Source organism: Leiobunum rupestre, chromosome 5 (assembly GCF_980474605.1).
Source record: "Leiobunum rupestre chromosome 5, qqLeiRupe1.1.hap1, whole genome shotgun sequence".
NCBI classification, from domain to species: Eukaryota; Metazoa; Arthropoda; class Arachnida; order Opiliones; family Sclerosomatidae; genus Leiobunum; species Leiobunum rupestre.
This window is the reverse complement of record NC_143388.1, coordinates 62,214,004-62,240,018: the sequence shown is the minus strand read 5'-3', so window position 1 is coordinate 62,240,018 and position 26,015 is coordinate 62,214,004. Positions and strand designations below refer to the sequence as shown.

Below are 26,015 nucleotides of genomic sequence, written 5' to 3'. Positions count from 1 at the left end.
GGATAAACTTGATTTAGGTGCAAACATAAACACGATTTATTTTAACTCCCGAGTCCCACGGTACACTGAATGTGCGTTACTGCGTTTTGTTACTTTTGTAATATTATTAACGTACTTCATAGGGTTCGCTGTTTTTAACCTTAACATTAATATCTTAGAGCGCTAGCATTTTTTATCACTTGGTTTACTCTTCATCTTAAAATCAAGTAAATTTTAATTAATTACGGTTTATATTTGGTAATAACTGTCCTTTTTCTTAAAATAACTGTGTTATAAAATGTTTTGAATTATTATAACTATGTCCTTGTTATTAAAATTTTAAGGTAACGTAGGGTACACGAGAACTAGAATTGTTTTGAAATGATTAAATGAAAGCACTTTCGAAAGATGTGAAAGTTCTATTCCGTTCAACATAATATCCATATTAACGAAGGCGCAACTTAGCGACTGTTTCCCAATTTTTCTAGTATTTAATAATAATAATCAGCTAGGCTAATACCCAAGGCACCACCTTTAGGCCTAAGTCATCAAGCGACTTTTGAAGCCATTAATTCAGGTGGCCGGGTTACAATGCGTAGGAGGGTGGTGACAAGCCCTGCATGCCACGCGTTCGAGCCAACAGCTCCCTACACTAACTATTACAGTTAACCTCAACAAGTTTTTATGGAAGGGGAAACCGAAGATCTCGGGGGAAACCCCTTAAACCAGTGGGGAGAGAGCTTGCAAACTCTACGCAGAAGGAGTTGTTCCGAGTTTTCACCCAGTGCCACAAGCTGGGATCGAACCCGGCTCCTCTTGCTGCGAGGCGAAAGTGCTAACCACTCCGCCACCCCAAATTGAGTACCATGTGTGGTTATTTTTGCCTCATTTTTAAACATTTTGCGAATGCATAAGCACTCCGTATCTATTTCCTGAAACACTCGAGATTTTAAGTTCTGGTGGAACACGCGACGGGATCAAATTAAATTTAAATCGTGATAAACGAATATAAATATTTTATACTGATGAATCCTATGTTTATCTGTATAATTTTAAACTACACACTTTGACTACGTGTGAAATAGGACTAACTAACAAACTACACAGTTACAAAGTTTTTGTGTGTCATGGTATCAAGAATGTATTTATTTATATTTAGGAAGAATAATTATGTTGCGACAATAGCCGGGCACGTTGAACGCCTTTCCCCCGTCTCACGCGGGGGGAAAGACAAAACGTCACTGACGTTTGATTACCATCGTTTTAGGTGACGTAAATTTCAAGCAGGCAATGAAATACCGGGACTATTCATTTTATTTTAAGCGGAGGAGCGTACTGGGGGGACCAACAGGTGGATTGAGAGAAAGGCTAAAAACCGTCTCAACATAGACATTCTCCCTAGGTATAAATAAATACATTCTTGATGGTATATTATATTTTTAATTTTAGTGTAATGGCCCTAAAAAGGAAGTTTTCTGAAGAGAAAACCTGTAGATCAGGTCCAGTCGCTATAGTAAATAAAAAACAAAGTCCTTTAAAAGTAAGATTATTATTTTAGTATTTGTTACTTTAAGAATTTGGGAAAAAAAGGGGTAAAAATTTAGGAAATCCTATCACTATGCCACTGATTAAAACGAAGTTACTTTGCAACCATTATTCCTACACTAGAACTAAAACTCTAAATATTTGTTCGATATCTTTCATGTGCATAGCATTTTTCACTTTGATTTTAGGAAAAACACAGCTCTGTTTTGTATGGAGATATTATTTGGGCAAAACTAGATGGTCATCCTTGGTGGCCCGCAATTGCAATCAATGGAGATGATTTGAAAAGGGAAGATGCCCGAGTGGGATACTCATGGGTAGTTTGGTTTGGAGAAAATCGCATTTCTGAAGTTTCTAGGGTAAAGTAAAATTTAATATGGCTTTTTTCGTGTCCTTTTTGTTTCATCTTACTTTAAAATTTTTAAGTATGAAAATATTATGTATGTTTACCTTTTTTCTGTGTGAAGAAAGGCGTGGCAAACTTTTAATTACTATTGGATTCTACCGAGTTTAATTTGAAATACTTTTCATATATGCTAAAAAAACGTGCTTGTAAATCAGTGAATAGCTGACACCAAAGATGATATCCCTCTGTAGAATCAAGGCTAGTGATCATTTTCATATACACCTATGAATACCGAAAGTATATATATTGCTTTAGTTACCATGTGGCTTTCATAGAGGCTGGACTTTATTTATAAATTTTTTGACACTCTAATTGCCCATTCTCCATTTGGCATAAAAATAAAGTTATCAACCTCTGGGGCCATGTCAACAAGCTAAGAAATGATTCTTCACTTGAGAAGAGTTCTTCAGGAAAATTTTTATCTTCATGAGAATTTGATAAAAGGTGTCGTGTGAAAAAGAATTATTCTTCAGCCACGTGTATTCTAATGAACTCTTTTGAAAATTGCATGGATCTTTGACTACGTGGTTCATTTACTGTTATGAAGTAGTGATTCTCTGCATAAGGTAGAGCGAATATTTCATCCCCTAAGCACATGCAGTAGCGGCCCCAGCAAGTTCTTCTGGTGGTGCGAGATCTGGTGGTCAGGCGTTTCGGTCTTGCCGTCAAAAGTTATTGGTCCCGTCGTCCCGATCCCGTTTCGGCACCCCCATCTATAATGGCACCTGGTGCGGTTGCACCATTCACACCGCCCTAGGGCTGGCGCTGAGCACATGTCTGCTCTGTAATAGTCCATACTATTTAGTTTTTGTATGGGGACCCCGTACCCGAAACTTTCCCCGAAAATAACCGACATTTGCCCTTGTCCCCGTATCCAACGATCTAAAATCAAGTCAGGGATGTGGTTAATGTTCAGGGATACATTTTTGGACTTTGGATGGGATGATTATTATGTTCAATCCGACTAAGGACCTAAAGTAGTAACGAATAAATATTTACTCAGTCAAGTCGACTGTAGACCTCTGACCTCACAAAAAAAATAAGGCCCCCTCCCTAGGGCGAGAGGTGTGCCCATTCTTGCATGTCAACCAGTGGTCCATTGTGCAGCCCCAGACCTTATGACTTCAAAAGTCCAATGTCCAACACAAAACGGAGAATTTGCTTGGCCGGCATGTTATAGAAATCAGAGGTTTCCAACTGATGCATACCAAGATGCTTGAACCTATTCAACCTGACATTCCAATCAAGTAAAAATGTCTCTTAAGTAAGCAGTGGCCTGTTAGTAGGCCAACGACCAACCTGATATTGGACTTGAAGAGCGAGAGCAACTCTTTGGCCATCCATCTCAAGCCAAAACTTGAGTTGACGGTCAGTCATAGAATGAGAGATAAGACCGCACACTAAGCTAGAGGGTATAGGATAGGCAAGTTCAGGACCAAAGAACCTAGCCTCTGCCCCTTCTTGGCCAAGACATCAGCCTTCTCATTACCATAGAACCCCCGATGGCCAGGAACCCAGTGGAGCTGAACTTCATTGTTGGTGCCTAGCTCCGACAGGAGATTCAAACAACTATAAACCAGTTAAGAAGAAATCTTAAACTGATAGAGGGCGTTTAGGGCTGCTTGACTATACGATAAAATTTGGATAACCTTGCCATGAAGCTTCCTTTTAAGACAAAAGTCAACACAGAAGCAGATAGTGGCAATTTGGGCCTGAAACACGCTAGCATAAACACCAAGGCTCGCTTATAAGCCAAGATTGCTAACAAAACAATACATTCCTAAACCTGAGTTCGAGTTGTCTTTGACACAACGGTGAACCAGACGATTTCTCCTCTGGCTCCGAAGGTTTGTGATTAGACCACTCCGTATGGCTTGGAAAGATCCCACGAGTAAGGAGGAAAGTAAAGTCAACGCACCTTAATCCTCTGTCCGGGCGGAAGGCTAGAATACAAGGGGGTGTCGCCTGGTACCCCGAGGGTTTTGTTAACGATACTGTACTTTCGCTTCTCCAGTACCACTCAGCCCTCAGCACGATACCTCACACCTTAGCTTAATGAAGAAGTAGAGCTTTGATTAGCCACCTGTTACTCCCATCCACCACAAAGAGGTTCAAGGTTGCAGTTTACGGAAGGGTCCCTCCTATCTTAGAAATAGAATGACCCTAAGAGAATGAGTGGTATTTAACACATGCGCCTGCCAAAATGTGGCCAATTATTATGTATACCTCCGACTTTATTTTATACCTGTACGTACACTAATACTATGGTAAGGGTTATAATAATAATAAGGGTTGATTGGGATCACTAGAGGTGATAGAGCTGACAGCCTCATTCATCCTTTACACTAAATTAATGTTGTTATATAATCATGTTTAAATCGTAACTTATCTGTTGAAATGGTAACAAAGGCAATTAAAATCTGAATGAAACAGCAACATATTTACCATGCAATTATAAAATCAAATAGCATTTAGCTACTTTCTTTACTATCTACTTCATTTATTTTTTCACACTAGGTTTGTGAGTTTAAAGAAAACTTTTCAAAATACAACACGAGTCGCTTCAAAAGAAGAACTCTGGCTGTTAAGGAAGCATTACAGGTAAAGCTTATTGATATCATATAAATCTACTATAAGTTGTCACACAGTACAATGGTTTATGTTCGGTTTTTCCCTTAGGAAATGTGCCAAAGAGCTAATATCACTGTTGATGAAAGTCAACTTTTTCCATTAGCGGAAGTTAATTTTTATGTTGAAAAGGAAAATGTCACATTGTCTTCCTTAGGTAAACTTTATCCATATTTAGTTTTAATTTAAATACTTACATATTCAAGTGCAAAGCTTTGGAGCTTCAATCATCTATTTAGTGTTTCGTGAGCTCGCTGAATCTGCCTCTTCTTAAATTTTATAATAACGCTGTAATTTTCTAAACATGTGCTGCTTCTCAATTTCTTTTATCAACTCTTTAATAAATTTGGTACTTCATTTACCTCATATTTAATCAAAGTTATTGTCTATTTTAGGTGAAAAGAGACTTAAAACGGTTTTAAAATTCACAATTTATTTATTTAAAAAACACTCGCGGCTATAGAACAGTAGCCACTATATGTATTCGCATCCAAAAGTTTCAATAGGTGGCGCGCGCGCCGCGTCACAATTTGAAAATGTGGGGGAAACAAACTGAGCGCTCCGTAAAAAGATGTGTTATTTTTGAATTCGGAAAAACGCGTTTTCGCCCTGTTATTTTAGATTTTAACAGCTAAATCGGTTGTTTATTTAATTATGAGATCTACAGTTTATAAATATTGAAAAATGGTTAAATATTGTTCGGTACCTGGTTGTAAAAACAACGCGGTAATGGAAGGCGTAAGATTTCACTTATTCCCTAAAATTCCGAAACTTGCCAAAGCCTGGGAAATAAAATTAAAAATGGCTAGGAAACCCTCGAGAACTATGGTTGTTTGTTCGGCCCATTTCAAACCAAATGATTACAAAACCATTCCATATTGTGAAAATTCAGGTAATTAATAATATAAAGTTGAACGTAATACATTGTTAGATATTAATCAATTAATAATAGGTCGAATTGCCCCCCACGTTTAAAACCTATGGCGTTACCCTCCAAGAATTTACCAGTAAGAAAACACGACAAGCTGAAAAATGAATCATCTAAAGCGAGAAATATTCTATACGAAAAAAGGCAATCGATCGGAAATGTTGCAAAAGTAGATAATTTACCTAGCGACAGTTCAAAAAATCGAAATAATGATACTGAACTCGATGTCGTTCGTTCCGCTCCGGAAAAAGATATTTTAGAGTTGAGTAAATGTGTTGGATGCGAAGATCTGATAGAAACTGCAGATAAAAGTGTTAATGTCAACACCTTAGAAGAACATTTATGCAGAGTCTCAAGTTCAAATGGAATATTAAACAAATCTTCAGTGTCTTCTCTGACTGGTCTTCAATCGATTGAATTTTTCCATTCCATAGTTGAAGTACTTGACGGTAAATTTCAGAGCCGAATGGCTATGAGTGTTTCTGACCGAGTATTACTAACCTTTATGAAACTAAAACTGGGAATTTCGCACTCTGCCATCGCTGCCCTTTTCAGAATAAGTCAGCCCTTGGCGGCGTCCAACTATTTTAAAATCACCCTCACTCAGCTTACTTCTGTCCACGAAGGAGCTGTCAAATGGCTGGATAAAGACGCGATAGTAACGTCAATGCCCAAATGTTTCAAGTCCTACGAAGATACGCGCATCGTTTTGGACTGTTCAGAAGTTCCGATTGAGAGACTTCATTGTTTACAATGTCGCGTAAAAATCTACTCCCATTACAAAGGTTGCCATACATTCAAAGTTTTAATTGGTGTCGCTCCATCAGGAGTTATCACGTTTGTAAGTAAGGCCTATGGAGGAAAATCGTCGGACAAGCAATTGACTAATGAAAGTGGAGTACTGGACAGGTGCATTAGTTACGTAGATGCGGTAATGGTGGACAAAGGTTTCGCAATCGATGACCTGTGCGATGAGAAAGCTCTGAAATTAATCAGGCCCCCCTTTTTATATAAGAAACAGAAGCAATTTACTCGAGAGCAGTCCCTGAAGTCCTCCAGCATTGCTTGCGTGAGGGTTCATGTAGAAAGAGGTATCGAACGATTGAAGAATTTAAACTGCTTCCAAACTAAAATACCTTGCGAATTGTTACCATACGTAGACCAAATGTTTACAGTAGCTGCGGCTGTCGTCAATTTATCGACTCCGATTTTGGCTGATGACAAGTTTTAATTCAAACAAAATACAACTAACACTTCTTTGAAATAGATATATATATATATATATAGATATACATTCATATATTAAAATTAAATATGAAATAAATTAAAAATTATTATTTTTAAACAAAACCTAAATTATTATTTTTAAACAAAACCTAAATTATTATTTTTAAACAAAACCTAAATTATTATTTTCAAACAAAACTTAAATTATTATTTTTAAATAAAAATTAATACAGTAGAAACAAATTTAAAAAATTACCTTTAAATTTGCTAGAAAATAAATTCTAAACATTCTTTACCCTTACGGAAAAAACTATTGGAATCCAATTGACAAATTTTCCAATAAAAAACCAATTATGTTTTGGGACAATTCAGAATAAGAATTCCAATTGGATTCCGAAAGGTACCAACAATTACATCCCAATTGGATTCCAATAGGAACCAACAATTATATTCCAATTTGATTCCTAGAGGAACCACTTCCCAATTGGACTCCTATAGGAATCAACAATTATATTCCAATTGTATTCCTATAGCACCCACATCCCAATTGGATTCCTATAAGAACCACTTTCCAATTGGATTCCTATGGGACCCACTTCCCAATTAGATTCCTATAAAAACCACTTTCCAATTGGATTCCTATAGGAAATGTATTTTATATTTCCCAATTGGAATCCAATTGTGAGGTAAATCATTTCTATTAACATTTTGCTTAGATTTCCCTAAAAGGCACGAATATTTATTTATTAATATAAGCTAAGTTCTTACGAAAAGAGATTTTGTACTTAAAACTCTAAAGCCAGAGTCATCAAAATAGCTACCACAAAATGGAGAAAATTTATTTGCCTACAATATTTATATTTAAACCAATTTACTTATTGAACGTTGGGAAATCCAAGGAAAGCAATACAACACATTGGTTTTTGAATTCTTAAGTATACTGTTTCCTGCATGTGTTATGTAACTAACACCACAACACGATTTTGGCTAATACAAACATCTATTTTAAAATTATTCTGTGCAGGTTAATTAGATTCCAAATTATTACCAATTTTTGACTGTTTTGGTAGTGAAATTCCTATTGGTTTTCTATTGGAATGATTTACCAATGTCTTTTTAATAGATTTTGTGTTCCGTTGTCGATATTGTATCAATTCATTTAGCTTTTAACTTTTTACTAAATTTTATATTATGTAGTTAGTTCATTTATTGACGGTTGCCATTATTTCTATTGATGTTTAATCAGCATTTTATAGTACCTTACCAAAAATAAGTTGGTTTTTAGTTGGTATTTAGTTGGTATTCACATTTAAGTTGATATTAAGTTGGTTTTAAGTGGTCAGCATATTTCAGTAAACTAGTTAAGTTGGTAATATAAGTTGGTGGGAAAACGCCTTTTTCTTTAAGTTGGTATTTAGTTGGTTTGTAGTGGTCTTTATTAAGTAACATTTTAAGTAAGTTTTAAGTTGGCTTTAAGTGGTCTTTATTAAGTAACATTTTAAGTTGTTTTTAAGTAGGTTTTTAGTTGGTATTTATTTGGTATTTGTCTCAAATACAAACTTAAAACCAACTTAAATAGTTCTTAGACCACTTATTTTTTGGTAAGGGGTCCGATAAGCGTTTAAAATTCAGTTTATAATACTCCAATAACTCAAAAATATAAATTTATACGCAATTCAAATATTTATTTGTTTTAATACAGGGTATGTAGGTTTTGTATGGGTCGAACCACGAGGCCAAAGCACATGTTCAATGGGAATTGCGACACCAAACCAAATGATTACCCATTGAATTTATGTTGGAGAGTTTACCAATAAACCTACACTAGGACTGTTGCGCGAATTGGATTTGTATTGGAAATTATTTCAATAAATATCCAGCGGGAATTGTGATATCAACCCAATATATTAACAAAATTTTGGATTTATATTGGAAAAGTTTCCAATAAATTTCCAATAGGAATTCGGTTCATATCATCAAATATATAATAGGTGCATTGTCAATGGTCAAATATTTCACGGTACTTATTACCGAAGAGCTGTAAAGCAAAACAATTGCATAGCACAAATCATTCAAAATGGTCAGCAGTACTACGGAGAAATCCAATTTTTTGTAGTTATGAATGATATGCCCGTAGAAGGTAAAGAAAATAAATGGGTAATAATTTAGTGTTACAAAACCAAAGAATGTGTTTTAAATCGTAATATGAAAATAGCAATTAAGAAAAAAGATATGTATGCGTTTAAATTATCTAGTGTAAACAGAATGTATTTCGGTACATACTACGAAAAGGTTTATTTCTACTTTTCCAAATGAAATAGAATCATCTGGAATTATGTGAATGGAAAGAATTTATTGGAATTTATTATGCATGTCCGATAATTTTTCATGGTAAATGATTAATATTTATTAAAAGTGAATCATTTTGATTTAAATATATGGGTTTTTCTTATTCCAGTTACAAATCCAATATCATTCCAAGTAAAATTATTAATGAATCAAATAACCTCAATATTATTTTAATAACATCAAACACATTTTAGCAGAACCTATTGGGATTATATTGGTAATTATTCCAAAATTTCTCCAATTGGAACTACCAATTGGACTTTTATTGGGATATTTACCGATAAAGTCGCAATAGAATTGTTCAATTGGAATTCAATTTGTTTCCTGTTGGGTTATGTTGGTAAATATTCCAATGCTTCTCCGATTGGAACTACCAATTGGAATCCAATTGGAGGTGTGTTGGGATTGTTACCGATAAAGTACAAATAAAATTGTCCGATTATAATCCAATTTGTTGCCTATTGGGATTATATTGGTAAATATTCCAATGCTTCTCCGATTGGAACTACCAATTGGAATCCAATTGTAGTTGTATTGGAATAAATACCAATATAATCCCAATAGAGTTGGCCAATTGGAATTCAATTCGTTTCCTATTGGACGCCTATTGGAAATATTTTACCAATAATTCACCTATTGGAACCAATAGATTATTAATTTTGCCAATTGGTTTCCAATTGGATTCCAATTATTTTTTTCATAAGGGTAACTTCATGTAAATTTTCAAATAATAATTAAAATAAACTTCCTGTAATTTCGGTAATAAGGAACTTAGAAATTTATCATCTCTAGGAACATTGACAACCAAACATTCATCACTCTTCTTAGAATAAATAAATAAATTACATTTTTTTAAGCCTAAGATAGCCAGATTTAATTTAATTTGTCCGTAATATTTATGTTTTGGTTTTAGAATCCTCAGTTTTCTTTATGAATTTAATATCACCTGTCATTTCATTAATTGTCTTGGAAGCACCAATTACCGGGCATTTAACTTCAATTAAATGGTCTGAAACTACTCCATCAGGAGAACACGCAAGATACGGATGCTCTGGGTGAATTACTAATCCTATCTTCGTTACCTTCTGATTAAACTTTTTCTCATAAGAATTTATCGCATTAAGCTCATTTTCAACCCCACATTTAGTGTCTGCATTACCTTTGAACTTTGAATTTATTAATTTTTTTTAATTTTTCTGTGTTATCTTTCTGGTAGGTGTAAAGTTTGTAACATTTACTAGCTGTAATTCTTTTGAGACGCTCTTCTTTCCATAGGCTGTTACACTGTTGTTTAGTTGAAATAGAAATTTGAGTAGCTTCTTCTAACGAGACACAGATACGAGTTTGATAAAAATCATTTAAGTTTTTGGGAAGTTCATTTAAAAATTGAGCCAAATTTTCATTTAAAGTATTGCCAATTATTTCACATTTAATCATACGGGTTAGATACTCCTTAATAAAGCTATCATTACGGTTTTCGCTACTCTGCGGTTGACTTCGAATTTGAAGAGGAGCAGGTTTTGATTGACTAGTTGTATTAGGCTTGGGGAAAACATGCTTGTGCAATGCAGTTTCATATTGGGTGGAATTTAGAAATTTCATTAAAAACTGTTTTTTCTCCTCTTCACTAAAGTTTACCTTTTCAAATTTGGGTTTCTTTACGCAATACAAATCCGTTATTGGCATACCCTTATGCATTTCTGAAGCAGCTGTTTTTTGCACTTTCCCCCACTTTTGTTTTAAGCCGGTACAAGTTATTTTTCTTTTTCAATGTATTCAGTTTGATTAACTAATAGTAAAACTGCTATGCAATGCTTACAGAACCCGCTACTTCCAGCAGGGCAGGTACAATGTACAGCAAACTCTTTTGCATTAATTTCTAACGTAACATGATGAGGTTCCTTTAATATACCACTTGTTTGAAGAACCAAAGCTTCTATTTGATGGCCGTTCTCTAAATTCTTGGAAACACCCGTTACACTGCACGATATTGTGTTTGCTTTTAAGTTTCTTTTCACCCTCCTGTAGACAGTTTACTCGGTTGTCAATGTACTGAATTATTTGTGGTAGAGTCAGCGTAATTTGTACAAAACCTAAATACAAAAATCAGGTATTAGATCTAAACTTCTAATTTGCATATTTCGCTAATATAAATATGAAGTTAGCACACACCTGATGATTCTCCTTCAACACTCTCCTCCACTTCTTCTGTAGATTCCTCCATACCTTACTGATATAACGCGTAACTAATTTTAAAGTTTAAATTTCTTTTAACACTTGAATAACTACCAAAAACCTAAAAAATTCCAGGTAATAAGTTACATTTTGCTAAGCCTACTTCGTTCTAACAAAAAATCCTTCTCGAACGCAAAAAAAACAGCGTTGAAGTGTCAGCTGTGGACGTTCTTCTCTATTGCACCCCCTGTTTGTTTCCCCTCGATTTTAGTTTAGAAAAATTTCGCTTGGTGGTACTACTGAAACTTTTGGTTGCGAATAAATCTCAAAAATATTTTTTCGTCCCAAATTTTTACCATTATACTGTCAGACTTGTAAAAATCCCTGAAGAAGGAGGAACAGTTCCTCCGAAACGTTGGATTTTTTAAATAAATAAATTGTGAATTTTAAAACCGTTTTAAGTCTCTTTTCATTTAGTTTTTCACAATGTGCTTCTCTTCACGTCTATTTTAGGACCTGAGATTTCATTTGCATTGAAACAAAAAATTCAAAATCTCTCATCCATAGAGCCAACAGTTAATACGGATGACATTGGAGGTATATATACACTTTTGCATTACTGAACGTGTATGAATAGTTAAATACTGAAGTGTTCAATTCTTTTTACAGAGAGTGCATTGGATCAGGTTCGAAATGGAGAAGTGGCTATTGAAAGTATTTTAACTTTCGATACTGCAAACATGGTGTCCCAAAAGTCCCTCTGTCTTGTTTTTTCAAAATAATTTTTTTATTGAGATTTTACAAAAAAATTAAGCTAGAAAAAGAGTTAACATAGTATATGATAAAAAATTACTGTTTTCCTGATTAACTTTTTGTTACATTTTTAAAATCCAATTTTTGAATTTATAAAGAAACTATATATATGTGTATACACTACACTGGGAATGTTTAAGGAATACTATGGTGGCCATGATAATTCCCATAGAAATGGTCGCAGAAATACTGAAGCACAGTGCCGCTGGATCCTTACACATTCCAAGTGTGTACATATATATATCCTCCTGATTTTATGTATGTACCATGGCTTTAAGTCGATTTGAAAACTATTATGGTTAATATTCAATATATCACTGATCAATCCTTTTATAGACATTTGTGTGGCTTGTGTGAAAATGAATAAACCAATAAAAATGCAACACCCAGTTATAGAAGGAGGCCTTTGTGAAGAATGTATGAACTATCTAAAAGAATCTATTTTCTCAGTGTCAGATCAGGATGGGTATTACGTAAGTTTGGTTTTTTTTTGAAGTAGCTGAATATTGCTTAATGACAGAAACGGATTGAAGTAATTGTGATCAAACAAACATGATGCATTCTTTTTAGAATTTTGTAGGCGTAGAATAGTTAAGGAAAATGTTGTAGATTTGTGGGTCAGTAATATAACTAATATGTATCAACATTAGTACCGACTATACATAATTAGCAATTGTGTTTACATCAGTTTTATTATGTAGTAGATAGATAGACGGGTATGTAAAAAGAATAAATCAGTTTCTTGTGTGACTTTACAGAATACTGTTAGAACTAATTGTTAGTTAACTAGTAATAGTTAGGATAGAATATAACACTATATTTGTGTATTTCTATAATTTTATAATAGTATTAAATTTGGTTTTTCAATTAAACATAATAAGAATAACAATTAAATTTAGTTATATTCAATGTGTAGTATGTAAGTAATATATAGTTAACACATAATTAACATATATTACCAGATAATTTTAAATCAAACATTTTTATACTGAAATAATTTAATACAAATGTACTAATATTTAAAATTGAAAGAGATTTTTGAATTTCTATTTGCATTACCATTTTATTACGTTGGGCGTCATAAATAAGTAGATCACACCAACATACTGAAATTTTGTTTGTTTGTTCCCAGTTGCATCGATTCCTTCTTGGCAATGAACATAAATCTTAGATGCCTGAATATGAACTCAAATAAAGTTGATTGAAAAGTAATAAAAAAAACGTTTTTACTTACCAGTTAAATAGCCCAAATTCATGAAACTTTTGGAAATTTTAAAACCTTATAGTATTTTTTAAATTAACCAGGCATAATCATTATAATTAATTAGATAATAAATCTGAAATTAGTATAGACAATGTAACGCTGGAATGGTTCAATTCATATATAACAAATATAACAAAAACTGTAGTAGTGAATTCATGGTACCTGTTCCCAATTCTCCACAGTAATCTCAGGGGTACCTCAAGGAAGTGTACTTGGGCTCTGCTATTTAATATTTATACTAGTGAAAACCATACAGCCTTAAAGTCCTTTTCCTTAGCAGAATATGCTGACAATAATGCACTGGTGAATTCCAATGCATGCCTCTTCACCGCAAAAATGAACTTAGAGAATGATATTATTGCATTGAATGACATACTACTCCTAAAAGGACTAACCCTTAACACTAATAAATCAGCGTTTATGATATTCTCACCAGGAAAATTTAAATACACTGAAACCCTAACCCTTACCCTTAAAAAACTCGAAAGAGTGGGAATAAAGAGTGCCTACATTTAAATACCTTGGATTATATTTTGACGAGCAACTCAACTGGACAACACATATTGACGATACGTTTAACAAAGTCAAACAGAAATTATGACTGTTTAAACCATTTTTAAATAACCTTAACTTACACAATCTCTGCCTGCTAGAGTCCAGCCCATTTTTTACTATGCAGATGTATTCTACAATAATACTGGGTCCACAACCAACTCAAGAAATTACAAGTACTACACAACAACTCCAGAAATCATTAAATTTGTCAACCACAGAAGCCTGCACAGATTTATGCTGGATGACCCTTTCCCAAAGAGCAAAATACCATACACTAATATGCCACCAAAACTACCCAAAGTATATATTAGGTATTTTCAAAACAACGTATGTCCCAAACTCTGTCTATAATACAAGAGCCGGAGAGACTAATGTCCAAAATAAGATTAACAAATACAGTAATAAAAGTTTCAGAGTATATGGAATTAGTCTCTATAATTCCTTAAACAGAACCTTCTAAATGGAGAACTCTTTTAAGATTTTTAAAAATAGGTTGAAAAAACATTTTTTGGAAATGAATATGTAATTTAATTTTAATTAATGGACTCTAACGTAAAACAGTATACTGATGGGAATATACAAAATAAAGCTTTTATTATTATTATTATTATTATTGAGAGAGGCATGTTTGGCAGTCGGTAACTAAAATAAGTCACATATTATTATAAATATTATACTCATCAATTTGTTCCTTAATACATTCAAGACTGCCCTTACCAAAAATTAAGTGGTCTAGGAACTTGGTTTTAAGTTTGTATTTGGGACAAATACCAACTAAAACCATACATAAAAACAACTTATTACCAACTAAAACCATACTGCCAACTTAATATCCACTTATTACCCCTTTAACTAGTTTATTGAAAAATGCTGACAACTTAAAACCAACTTAATACAAACTAAAATGTGTATACCAACTAAATACAAACTAAAACTTATTTTTTGGTATGGGATGGTCCCCAAGATTCCACACAAGCTCTCCACCAGAGTCGCAAAAGACAATTTTTATCTAGATATCTAAAAGTGTAAAAAACAGTGACGCCCAGTTATAGAATGCTCTCCCTAAGAACCTTATATTTATAGGAGCATCTAGATTAAAAACTGAAACTATAAAACAACTTATAACGACCATAGTCAATTATTGACTCTAGTAACTACATTTCATCTACTGTACGAAAATTTAATACTAAATGCTAAATTTTATGCTTTCTTCCCTGTATTCTGTACTTGTAAGGTACGTGATGCAATAAAATCTATTATTATTATTTTTTAATCTTAAATTAGGCTGTAAAGCCTGTGGATTGGCAGGCACAACATTAAGATGATTATGTAAAATGTTTTACATTTATTTCTATCTGCCACATTGAGCTTTAAACACCAGAATACTGGCATTGACCTAGTTGTAGTGCTCATTTTCTAATATTAATTGAGAGATATGATTAAGACTTGTTATCACTTAAAAATATTGTTTAAATAAAAGATATCACAGACAAAAACCTCAGCAAAAATAATTTTCTTTTAAAGTATCTATTTTGGTTTTCCGCAGACAAATTGCATTCTTTGTGCTTTAGGATATGGAAAGTTTGTGTATTGCGATAATTTGGAATGTAATAGGTATGTTCATTTTCTTGTATTTGTACCAGCAAGAATGTATTTATTTATATTTAGGGAGAATTACTGTTTAGACAATTCCAGCATTGCTTTCAATCCACCTCACTCTTGAAGAGTAAGCTCCTTTCCCCCTATAAAATTAAATCAGCCCAGTATCTCAATAAACTTAAATCTTCCAATGCAATAGAAGCGCATACTGGTTACATTTTTCCATTCCCTCCATTTGTTTCAAGTTAGAAATTGATCTTGATGCTAGTGGGCCGTCTCAACATAGTCATTCTCCCTAAATATAAATATAAATATATTCTGGGAACCAGTAAATAGATTCAATTTTTATTATTATAATTACTAAGGAGGTTAGCAATTTACATAAAATTACATTATGGCCCAGTCATATTTTGATCACTCATACAGTCACCTCTACCAGTCAATTTTAATCTTTGTTAGTTGTTAAGTCAAGGATGTGGTTTCGCAACATGTTTCTAGGCACCTCACAGTGGCGTAGACAAGGGGGGGTTTCCGGGTCCAGACCCCCCTTGGGCCTACCTTTGACTGTGCTAAATTTCCACCCCCTTCTCGACCCGCCTCTTAACATTCACGTACTTCGACCCACCCTTGACGATTTTCTGGTTACGCCACTGCCACCTCATCAATGTTTATGATATGATTAAGTTCTGTATGAACCATGCCACACTGGTATGCTGGCAGCAGGGCCCAGCCTGATCAAAGTTGTCTACAGCATCTTTTAAATTTTTTCCAACCCTTTTTACCTAATTTAAGGTAAATTCATGCTCTGACAAAAAAAATCTATGAACTATTGCCAGTTATTGACATTTAAAATTTTAACTTTCATTTATTTACTGACAGGTGCTATTGTCATGAGTGTATAGAAATGTTAGTTTCTAAAGAGGCCCTGGATAATGTAAGTATTTGAATTCTATTTAGACTTTCTTTCCAAACCTTTTTGTCTTAGCAAGTATCTAGTAGTTTTAAGACTCTTTTCGGTTCTGAATTTTTTAAGAACAAGATTATCTACATTAATTTAACATTATGCTTAAGTATTATACTTGGAAATAACAATTTCTTATGAATCAATTTTTACACTTGAAAGGTTATATTGATATAATTACTGTATCAAGTCAAAAGTTGTTCAAATTCTAAAATAGTCTAAAAGTAGTATCTTTTTAATTATTGTTTAATTGTGTAAATATGTTTACTATATATCAATATTCCTATATTGGATATTAATGCCAATAGTGGCTAGTATACTATTTGTTTAAAAATTAAAAAAAATGCCTTTTTTAAAAGGTTTGTAAAAATGTCGACCTCCCCTACGAATCTAGAATTTGCTAGACATTTTTCCATTCCCGTCCATTTCCCACGCTTATTGTGGGAAATTAAAAAAATTAATTGTAATTAATTTTTTTGCCATAGTAACTGCTATAATCCCTATTTTTCCCTTAGCCACTTTTTTGTCATACTTTCCACTATATTCCTGTATTGGATGTTATTTGAAAAAAGATTAAATCTTGGTAACCTCGAAATTGTTTTTAAAAATAATTCAATATCTGAATTAATGTTCTCCATATTTTACATTAAAGAATTTTGAAGCCCTTTAAAAAATATATTTAAGAAGTGTTCTTTAGCATAATGACTTCTTATTTTCTTACAGGTCATAAATTCAACACCATGGAATTGTTATCTCTGTAGTGAATATGACGCAGATATCTTTGGTCTGATAAAAGTCAAAAAAGAGGAAATGTCAAAAAACGTCCATGAGATGTTTAAACCAGAAAAAACCACAGAGTTGGATTCCGCATTTTTTCCAACAGAAAGAAAGGCTATCACAGTCCTCTCGCTCTTTGATGGAATTGGCACTGGTAATTTTCAATGTTTCGAATTTTTATTTTGTACTTTACTTTTTGTGATATCTAAAATAAAAATAAGTTGAATTGGAAATGGCTTTAAGGAGGTAAGCAGCATTCTTGGTCACTGGAACTAGTAATCCAGAATTGTCCATGGATCTTATAGGCAAACAATTTTTTACTATGTCAAAAGTAAAAAAGAACAATTTTGGAGGGACAGGGCCGGACTGGCTAGTAGTTGGCCCCACCGGCTATGCAGTCGTGTTAGCCCCATTTCCCATTAATGTCAAGTTTTTCCTATTTGGCCCCCAATTTGAGTTGGCCCCGATCTGACCAGCGATCGCCGGATAGTCGCACGGGCGAGTCCGGGCCTGTGGAGGGAACAAAACTTATCTTTAATGGAATGTAGCTTCCTGACTTGTGTTTCCTCTTTTAATACTCATCTGACCAACAGTGGCTCTTTACTTTTATAACTTGAATGGTGTACCAATCATCTTCTGTTTTTAAAAGGCTTTTCTTTGATTTATATTACTGAAAAATTTATTTCGTTTTTTAGGAAGAATTGTGTTGGATAGCCTTGGTTTTGATGTCCACTGCTATTACGCTAGTGAAATAGATAAAGATTCTATTAATGTGTCAAAGATTAATCTATCAGACAAAATTACGTATTTGGGAGATGTCAAGGACTTAACTGAAGAAAAGGTAGTTATTTTACCCTAGCAATTCGTGAAAAGAGTTGCCTTCACCAAAATTTTCCTTTATGAATCTTAATATACAATTTTTTAAAGATAAATTATTTATAGGAATAATTTAAAAAAAACTTTAATAGGATGTAAATTTAGGATACTCGATTACATGCCTTCAGGAAATATGTTGCTTGTTGGGTATTTGACCTTAAGTGAATTCAAAATTATACATTATTGATGACCTGCTGTGTAATTATGGTAGCCTATGTAGTATTTTTCTGCAAAATTGAACTACAGCGGCCTCATGTAATTTGCTTTTTTTGGTAGAGAATGTAGCATTTGACGCGTAGATTACTAATTTTTTTGGGTCGCAAATTAATGTGAATTTTTTTAATTAACTTGATTTTAAAAAGTCGTAATTTTAGGGTATTACCATTTGTTTTTTTGGCGGAGAATGTCGCGCTTGACGCGTAGATTACGAAGTTATTTTTTTTGGGCCGCAAATTTTTTTTAATTAACTTAATTTTAAAAAAGTAGTCATTTTAGGGGTTTAGTAACGTTTTTTCTAAAAAATTGTTCCATCGTGTATCCGTCGAGACCACTTTTTGACGCGCCCCAGCCCCATTCCGAGCATTGACGGTGGGCCTTCTGTACTCGTACCTAGTGGCATCGTAATTAGTGAAATCTATCAACTTAAGTAGTAACAAAAATGAGAACAGGTTTGCTTCCAAAACACGTAAAAGACGTTATGAAATTCCCTGTATTGGCGCCTGACGCACTTTGAGATTCCCCGTATTGGCGCCTAACGGCGCCGCGCTCACTTCGCTCAAGCGCTGGGGGCGCGCAGCGCCTCCCCAACCCCATACTAAAAAAAGCAAATTAACATAACCTGTAATTGATTTGTAACGGTTCGGCCGACCTCTGCCAGATGTCGCCCCTCCCGCTACATGCTCGCTCACTTTTTTTAAACGTTATGACGTCACAAGACGGCGCGTCAAATTAATATAAAAGAGGACAATACACGCGGTAGTAGTTGGTATTGTTAGAGTGGTGCTCTTATAGTAATTTTCAGTTCAGAGAAGAGACGAGACGAGACAATTGAAATAAGTTACGAGTTAGTCAAATTAATTTACGTTTCAAGGAGCTATGTTCTCCAATCTTAAAATTGACGGACTTGATTATATTGTAAGTTGACTTTTCCATTAAATATTATTTTCGATATTGTAACCCTGAGTCCTCGTTACTTACGTTTAAGCCTAGTCTAATATCTTCGAGCCCGACTTAAGTAATTAAATGTAAACCGAAGGCATCGTAAATCCAATTAAATATTTGTAATAGGGATTGAAGCCGGTTACATTTTGGCACCCGAACTGGGGCCCAAAGTTATTGTTCTATTTGGCTGTAAGTTAACCAGGGATTGAAGCCGGTTACAGATTTTATAAAGTACGGGAATATCACTTTGTGGCCCAAAGACACAAAACACCTAGAAAATGAATAAAAACTGTAATTGATTTTATAAAGTACGGGAATATCCCGTGGAAATTATTAGGACACCGAAACTGTGGTGTTGGCGAACACACGATGGAAATAAGTACAACGAAATACGTGAAAATGGCCAAAAATGAATTTTTTAAAATTACATTAAAAAATCATTTGCGGTCAAAATAAAAAATACCCTCGGCATCTACGTTGTAAGGCCAGACTTGGCCCACGGCCAAATCATACCACCAACGGCCGCGGGTGGCGCTGTAGAGTACTGTTATTAATATAAAGATTCAGCCCGTTGAAGGGTTGTTGTTAGAAGGAGGCTGAGGTGAACGTTTTCACGAATCTAGGGTAGTGCTGATAATTTAAAAGTGCCTAACAGAAGACCACCTTGATCGGACAACACTCAGACCAGGAATTTTGTGAGAGATATTAAAAAGGGTTTTTTTTTATTACTAATAATTTTGTGAAATTATTGCCTAAGTTAAATTAGTCCCTTACAACGTGACAAGGTCTATCAGGCGCAACCAAAATTAATATAAAATTCAATGAGGCCGCTGTAGTTCACTTCATCCTATTTTAGTTGCCTAACCATTTGAAAACATAGAAAATTACAAAAAAATTATTTTATTTTTAAGAAATGTAAAAAAACTTGGCAATAAACTTTTAAACTTACAAATTATTAATAAAAGAATACTATTTAATCTTAGGGCACATTTGGTTGCAGGGTTCGAATTAAAAAAAACCCAGCCCAAATAAACCCATGGTTTTTTTTGGGTATTACCCACTTAAAAAAACCTACTTAAAAAACCCACATTCAAAGTTTTGAATTTTAAAAAACCCTAGTGGAAACTTTTTAGGTGTTTATTATTTTAGAAATTTAAAAATATTCTTACAACTTGTTAAGAACTTAAAAAGACTACTTACTAAGAGTAAGATTATTATTACTTTTATTATCTAAACAACCTCATATCTAAATCTTTATAGAGTATTGGCACTGTGACGTCCTAGTACGTCACCCATGCTCTTTCCTATAGATAAAAAATTTGCAATCAAAATGGCGACCATGGCTAAAGCTACAGATAGTGCTACTACTCTATTAGACTATTAGCCTATTACCAGTGTTTTGGTTCAGCGCGGAAATATCTATAGACTTTGGCAAGTTTCATTGCCTTTTCACATGTAAAATTAAATTGTTTCTTGAAAATATAATATATTTTCAAGAAATAATATATTTAATAAACAAAAAATATTTAATAAACAAAAAATATTTAATAAACAAAATATATTTAAACAATAATAATTTAATAAACATAATATATTTAATATTTTTAAAATAAAAAACCCAATAAAACCCATAAATACCTGAAAAACCCACTGAGCCGGGTATTTTAAAAAAACCCGGGTTTTTTTAAACCCTGTTTGATTGATCCAGATTTTGAGTTTGGGTCATCATCGAAATGAACTGCCCGTCAGGGCCGTAGCCAGGCTATAGATGTAGACCGGGCAAACCATAATTTAGGAGGGGCGAGTAGTATTCAGTTCCGTCTTTATAGATTTAGTTTGAGGAACGCCAGGTTGGGGAAAAATATCCCAGAACGGGCGCCGCCCGTACTGCCCCCCCCACCCCCTCCTGGCTACGGGCTGCCCGTCCTTGATCTAAATGAAGTTAAATTTGTGTTTACTCTACCATTGAATTCCTATTTTTAGTTACATTATCATGAAAGATTAGTGTAAAATATATTACAAAATTTTTTCATTTTACCCTTAGTGTATTTGGTGTTTGTTTAATACAAATCACTAATTTTGTCAGAACTAGTCATTGATAATTTTCATAATTTAATGCAGCTAAAGAATCTTGGTCCAGTTGATTTGCTTATTGGTGGATCACCGTGCAATGATATTTCTAAAGCAAATCCTCTACGAAAAGGACTTTATGGTAGGTTTATATCATTTTGTTAAAGGCCCGCCACAGAATCACTAGATTAGAGGACAAAGACTAGATTTTTCAAATGATTCTGTGGCCTTTTAAAAAGAGGCTGGGTGTACCCATTTGGAAGGGGTTTTCCTCCAATTACTTTTGTTAAATATTTACAGATAGTTGAAAAGCAATATTTAGGGTAGGAGAAAGGTTACCATAACCATTGGTTTATAAGTCTCCCTTTTTCCCTTTGAATCCAGCCTCTGACCTGTTGCAGTACTGATTATAAGAGATTATTATTATTTTTAGTATTATAATTATACCAAGATTTAATAAATGTATATAGTTATCTATAATTATAGCTTTAGCACATCGTGGCTTTCCCTAATTGATTATTTAAATTAATTTCTTGCTTTCATCTAATATAAATTACTTTAACTTTTACCCTGCCGTAGCTCCTTCTCTACCAAATAAAAAAACAAAAAGAATGAGGCATGATATTTCTGGCGGATTTAAACTTTAGTAGGGTTTTGATATTAATAAATGCAAATTTTAGTTGATAATTAAAATTTAATTAACACTGCTGTTTACTTGGAAGTTATTTAGTAATTATTTTCATGATATCTTTAATTATTTAGAACTTGACCATTTGACAAGGTTTAATTAGACGTACCTGGTATCAGAGGCGTAGTGAGGGGGGGGGCATACGCCCTGGGCGCCGACGGTCAGGGGAGCGCCAAAAAGGCGGATAAAGTATTAAAGCGGATATTGGAAACTGGAAATTTTTTAATATATCAATTAAATTGTAATATATTAATATTTACTTTGTTATTGATAATGATTAGGTTTTGTTTAAAAACAAGGAATTTTATGGTGGAAATTGGGGCCAGCGTAGGTGGGGGGGGGGTTGCAAATTTAGGAGTTTGGCCCTGGGCGTCAAACAACCTCATTAGGCCACTGCCTGGTATGAAAATTTTATATCTTGTACTTTTACATTTTCAGATACAAGTGGAACTGGCATATTATTTTTTCATTTCTTTAGAATTCTAAAAACTGTTGAAGAACTTAACAGAGAAAAGCAGACACCTTTGTTTTGGTTTTACGAAAATGTTGCTTCAATGCCAAAAGAATTCAAGGATATAATTTGTAGATTTTTTGAAGTACGGACATTTTTGTACATTTAAAAATAATTTTCCGTTTGCCTTTATTCTATAAGATGTTTTTAATTAAACTTTTTTTTATTTAGTCAGAACCTGCTTTAATCGACGCTAAATTCTTTTCACCACAGATTAGACCTCGGTTTTTCTGGGGAAATATTCCACGCTTACACGTGTAAGTAGTGATACAATCATTAAACTTTAACTAGCAAAGGGAGATGGGGTATTCTAAGAATTCCTTTGTCTTGCAGTAAAAATATTCCAACTTTTGGTGTGTATTTGTGTGTTGAGGAAAAGGTGAATGCATACCAAATGTGCATCTGTCTCAATTGTATTTGGCTACTACGTTTCTACTATTCTTCTTGGCATTTGTTTAGTAAAAGTGTTTAAGACTAGCTTTGCTTCTAGATATGGAACAAATTTTTTTCCGTTTGCATTGATTATTAAATTTTCTTAAGTGCATGGATGAAAAGTATGTGCTTTGAAGTAGATTTTACATGGAAAAATTGAAATTTAATTTTTCTAATTTAAGGAAACTCCCTGACCATGTTTTGGAAGCCAAATTCAACCTTGATGATTACTTGATAAAAGGAGGCCTTAATAGGAAAGCCAATGTAAGGATTTTTTTGGTTATTCTGTACTTTCGTGTATGATTCTATTTAATTTAAATCTCTACCTATTATGCCATAGGCGTTATAAATGTATCAGAGATGAACCTCAAGGTCAATGGAGCCATCAACATTATGATGAGGCTTCATTGCATTGTTGAATGGCGTTTGCATTCCATGGGGCGCGACTTGCCAATGTGTTTACGAATTTTTCACCATGAAAGTTACCCTAAATTGGGGACGTAGACTTTGATAGGCCTATTTTAGTTAGCAACTACCATTTGCTACACTACACTTACTAGAAAAATCAGTTGCAAAGTGTCAATACTATATTGTACTTGCAAAAGTTTCAATACCAAAAATTTTATAGCTTACAGATGGGGACCCTTAGGCTCTGTCTATCTTGATAAGCCAATTTTCTCATTTTTAGCATATTAAACCGAATTTTTTAGGTAAAAACATTAAGGACCATTACAACAAAAAGTAATTCTTTAAAACAAAATATTCCTGGTGGTTACCCAGTTTCTATGGATGGATGTGGCGTTTCCATTTCAATCACGGAATTAGAGAAGTAAGGTTATATAAAAATTATGAAGATTAATCTTCAAGGCTTTAAAATTTATTCTCTTTACATGTGTTTTTAGAATATTTGGTTTTCCGCCACATTATACAGATAGTTTCAATCTGTCCGTTACTAACCGACAAAAACTCATTGGTAAAGCTTGGAGTGTCCAAGTGGCAAAGTTCATTGTAGAACCTCTAAAAATGTTCTACAAGCTGCTCCCAAATGGTTCTGAGAAATTATATTAATCATACTCTACATGGCATACATCTGAGAGACGAATGAAATGTCCTTTCTTATACATTCCTCATTCTCCTTGGATGTATTTTCTACAGAAGAATTTTTAATCTTATATAATATGGGTACATACATCATTGTTTAGTCATATTTGCAGATGATTTTAAAGTCATTTACAATTTAATTTCTTTACATTTTTAATATTGAATAAATCTAATATCTAATAAATGTACTTGAGTTATTTACACACTTGTAGCTTGCTGTGGGTGTGGTCTGTTTGCATTGCCAAGGTAACAAATTTGTGTCAGCCATGACATTAAAACATCCACAGTGGTCACGTTATAATTTCCATTATAATCATGGTGTTTGGCATCATAATCTGTGACATGAAATAGTGGGGTGGCTGTTTCAAGGTGGTTTTAGCTACAATGCTAGCACCGAATATTCATGAATTTTAAGCACTCACTCCTCTCGAGCGCTGGGGGACGCTAACGCTCCCCCACACCCCCTGTCCACAAAAACGCGCCTGCGTTTTTAGTTCTTATAATGGGTTCTCGGGAGGTATTAACTTCTTTCGGTATCGTCCCTGGGGTATTAACTACCTTTGGAATAGTTCATGGGGTATTAACTACCCGGGATATAACTACAAAATCACCTCCATAACTGAAAAAACAACTTACGAAAATTTTGCTTTTATAGGGATAAAACCAGGGTACGATTGAAATTCGAACAAATGTACCTAACCCTGTCTGAAATATCAAATTTAAATGGGAGGATTTTGTCCGAAAAGTCAATTGTAATGGGGGGATTTTGTCCGAAACGTCAATTTTAATGGGGGGATTTTGTCCGCAAAACGCAAATTAGGGGGATTTAGTCCAGGGGGATTATGTCCCAGGGGCATTATGTCCGTATTCCATTTTAAGGACATCAGAAGTGGGGTTTGAGAATGTAGAATACTATTTGCTAATTATTTGATTCCTTTATTAGAAACTTTTAAAGGGGAGCTACTAAAAAGCATACCAGCATACTTAGCATACCTAGCATACCAGCTGGCCAAGATAGAAGCGAACTTGGCTAATCGCATACCATAAAGACGTCACGTTGGGTTCATTTTAGACAGGTCCCACCCAATTTTATCGTTAACATTACTTCGATTTAATTTGATTTTAAACATTTAAGAATAACCTTCGTTAAATTATTTTCCTTTTAAAACATTTCCAAGCCGTTTGGAGCTATTCTGGAAAAATCATACCGGCCGAAAGAAAAAGCATACCATCAAGACGTCGCGTGGAACTCGTCTCATTATTGATTATTCTAATCATTAAAATTAAGTTTAATTTCCTTGTATTATGGTTTATTTGGTTTCTAACAAATGTTAGCTTTAATTCGTGTAGTTTTCACAAAAGCGTAAAAATTCAAATCGCAAACCGGCCGAGAAAAAAAGCATACCAACAAATTTTTAATATTTATAACATAAATCTTTTATTTTTTAAAATGGAAAAATACCTATTTTTTCTGTTTTTAAGCACTAGACTCTTCTCTTCAATGCCAGATATTCAAGAGAACCTTTCGCACTTTTTGTAAGCACCTGACATACTTTGTGCATACTCCCGACATACATCGTACATACTTCTTGATAAAGGGGGAGCCCTAAACTTTAACATTTACTATATATCGCCACTAGGGGGCGCCTGTACAAAATGCACACATTCTAATTCTACTCTGCTCACTCTCTCTCTAACTCTAGCCCACATGAGAGGCCGCTTAATTGTCAGTGTTGTTTTATACCATCATGTTTTGTTATTATTAACGAATTAAACTGTTATTGTTATGGATACGATAGTTTAATTATTTAACCCACTTCAACAAATGGCATCTCTGCTGGGGAGACAAAGGGTTAAATTAACAAACAGAAGAGTGTGACGACAACGTCAGCAAAGGCCTGGTTTCATAACAACGCAGTTACGTAGAATAAAGAAAAATGGCGGACGGCAGCTTAACGATGTTGGGGCAA

General features: G+C 33.9%; 1 protein-coding gene across 1 annotated transcript; it reads left to right on the top strand.

The window, feature by feature from the left end:
• The first annotated feature begins 218 nt into the window (after positions 1-218).
• On the top strand, positions 219-24,177 carry LOC149945543 (DNA (cytosine-5)-methyltransferase 3A-like). Its single transcript, XM_090175543.1, has 18 exons — positions 219-237; positions 1,429-1,519; positions 1,713-1,883; positions 4,448-4,531; positions 4,610-4,715; positions 11,751-11,834; positions 11,907-11,951; positions 12,387-12,523; positions 15,416-15,483; positions 16,348-16,402; positions 17,153-17,360; positions 17,902-18,047; positions 21,365-21,455; positions 22,440-22,597; positions 22,684-22,769; positions 23,127-23,208; positions 23,655-23,773; positions 23,847-24,177. The coding sequence occupies exons 2-18, from the start codon at positions 1,433-1,435 to the stop codon at positions 24,010-24,012; spliced, it is 1,893 nt and encodes a 630-aa protein (XP_090031669.1). The 5' UTR covers positions 219-237; positions 1,429-1,432; the 3' UTR covers positions 24,013-24,177.
• The last annotated feature ends 1,838 nt before the right edge of the window (positions 24,178-26,015 follow it).

Bases quoted from the DNA above. Each gene is read 5' to 3' on its own strand.
- LOC149945543 (XM_090175543.1), top strand. From the start codon at position 1,433: ATGGCCCTAAAAAGGAAGTTTTCTGAAGAGAAAACCTGTAGATCAGGT. The intron at 1,520-1,712 runs GTAAGATTATTA...CTTTGATTTTAG, and splicing joins AAAAACAAAGTCCTTTAAAA to GAAAAACACAGCTCTGTTTT. The intron at 22,598-22,683 runs GTACGGACATTT...TTTTTTATTTAG, and splicing joins TAATTTGTAGATTTTTTGAA to TCAGAACCTGCTTTAATCGA.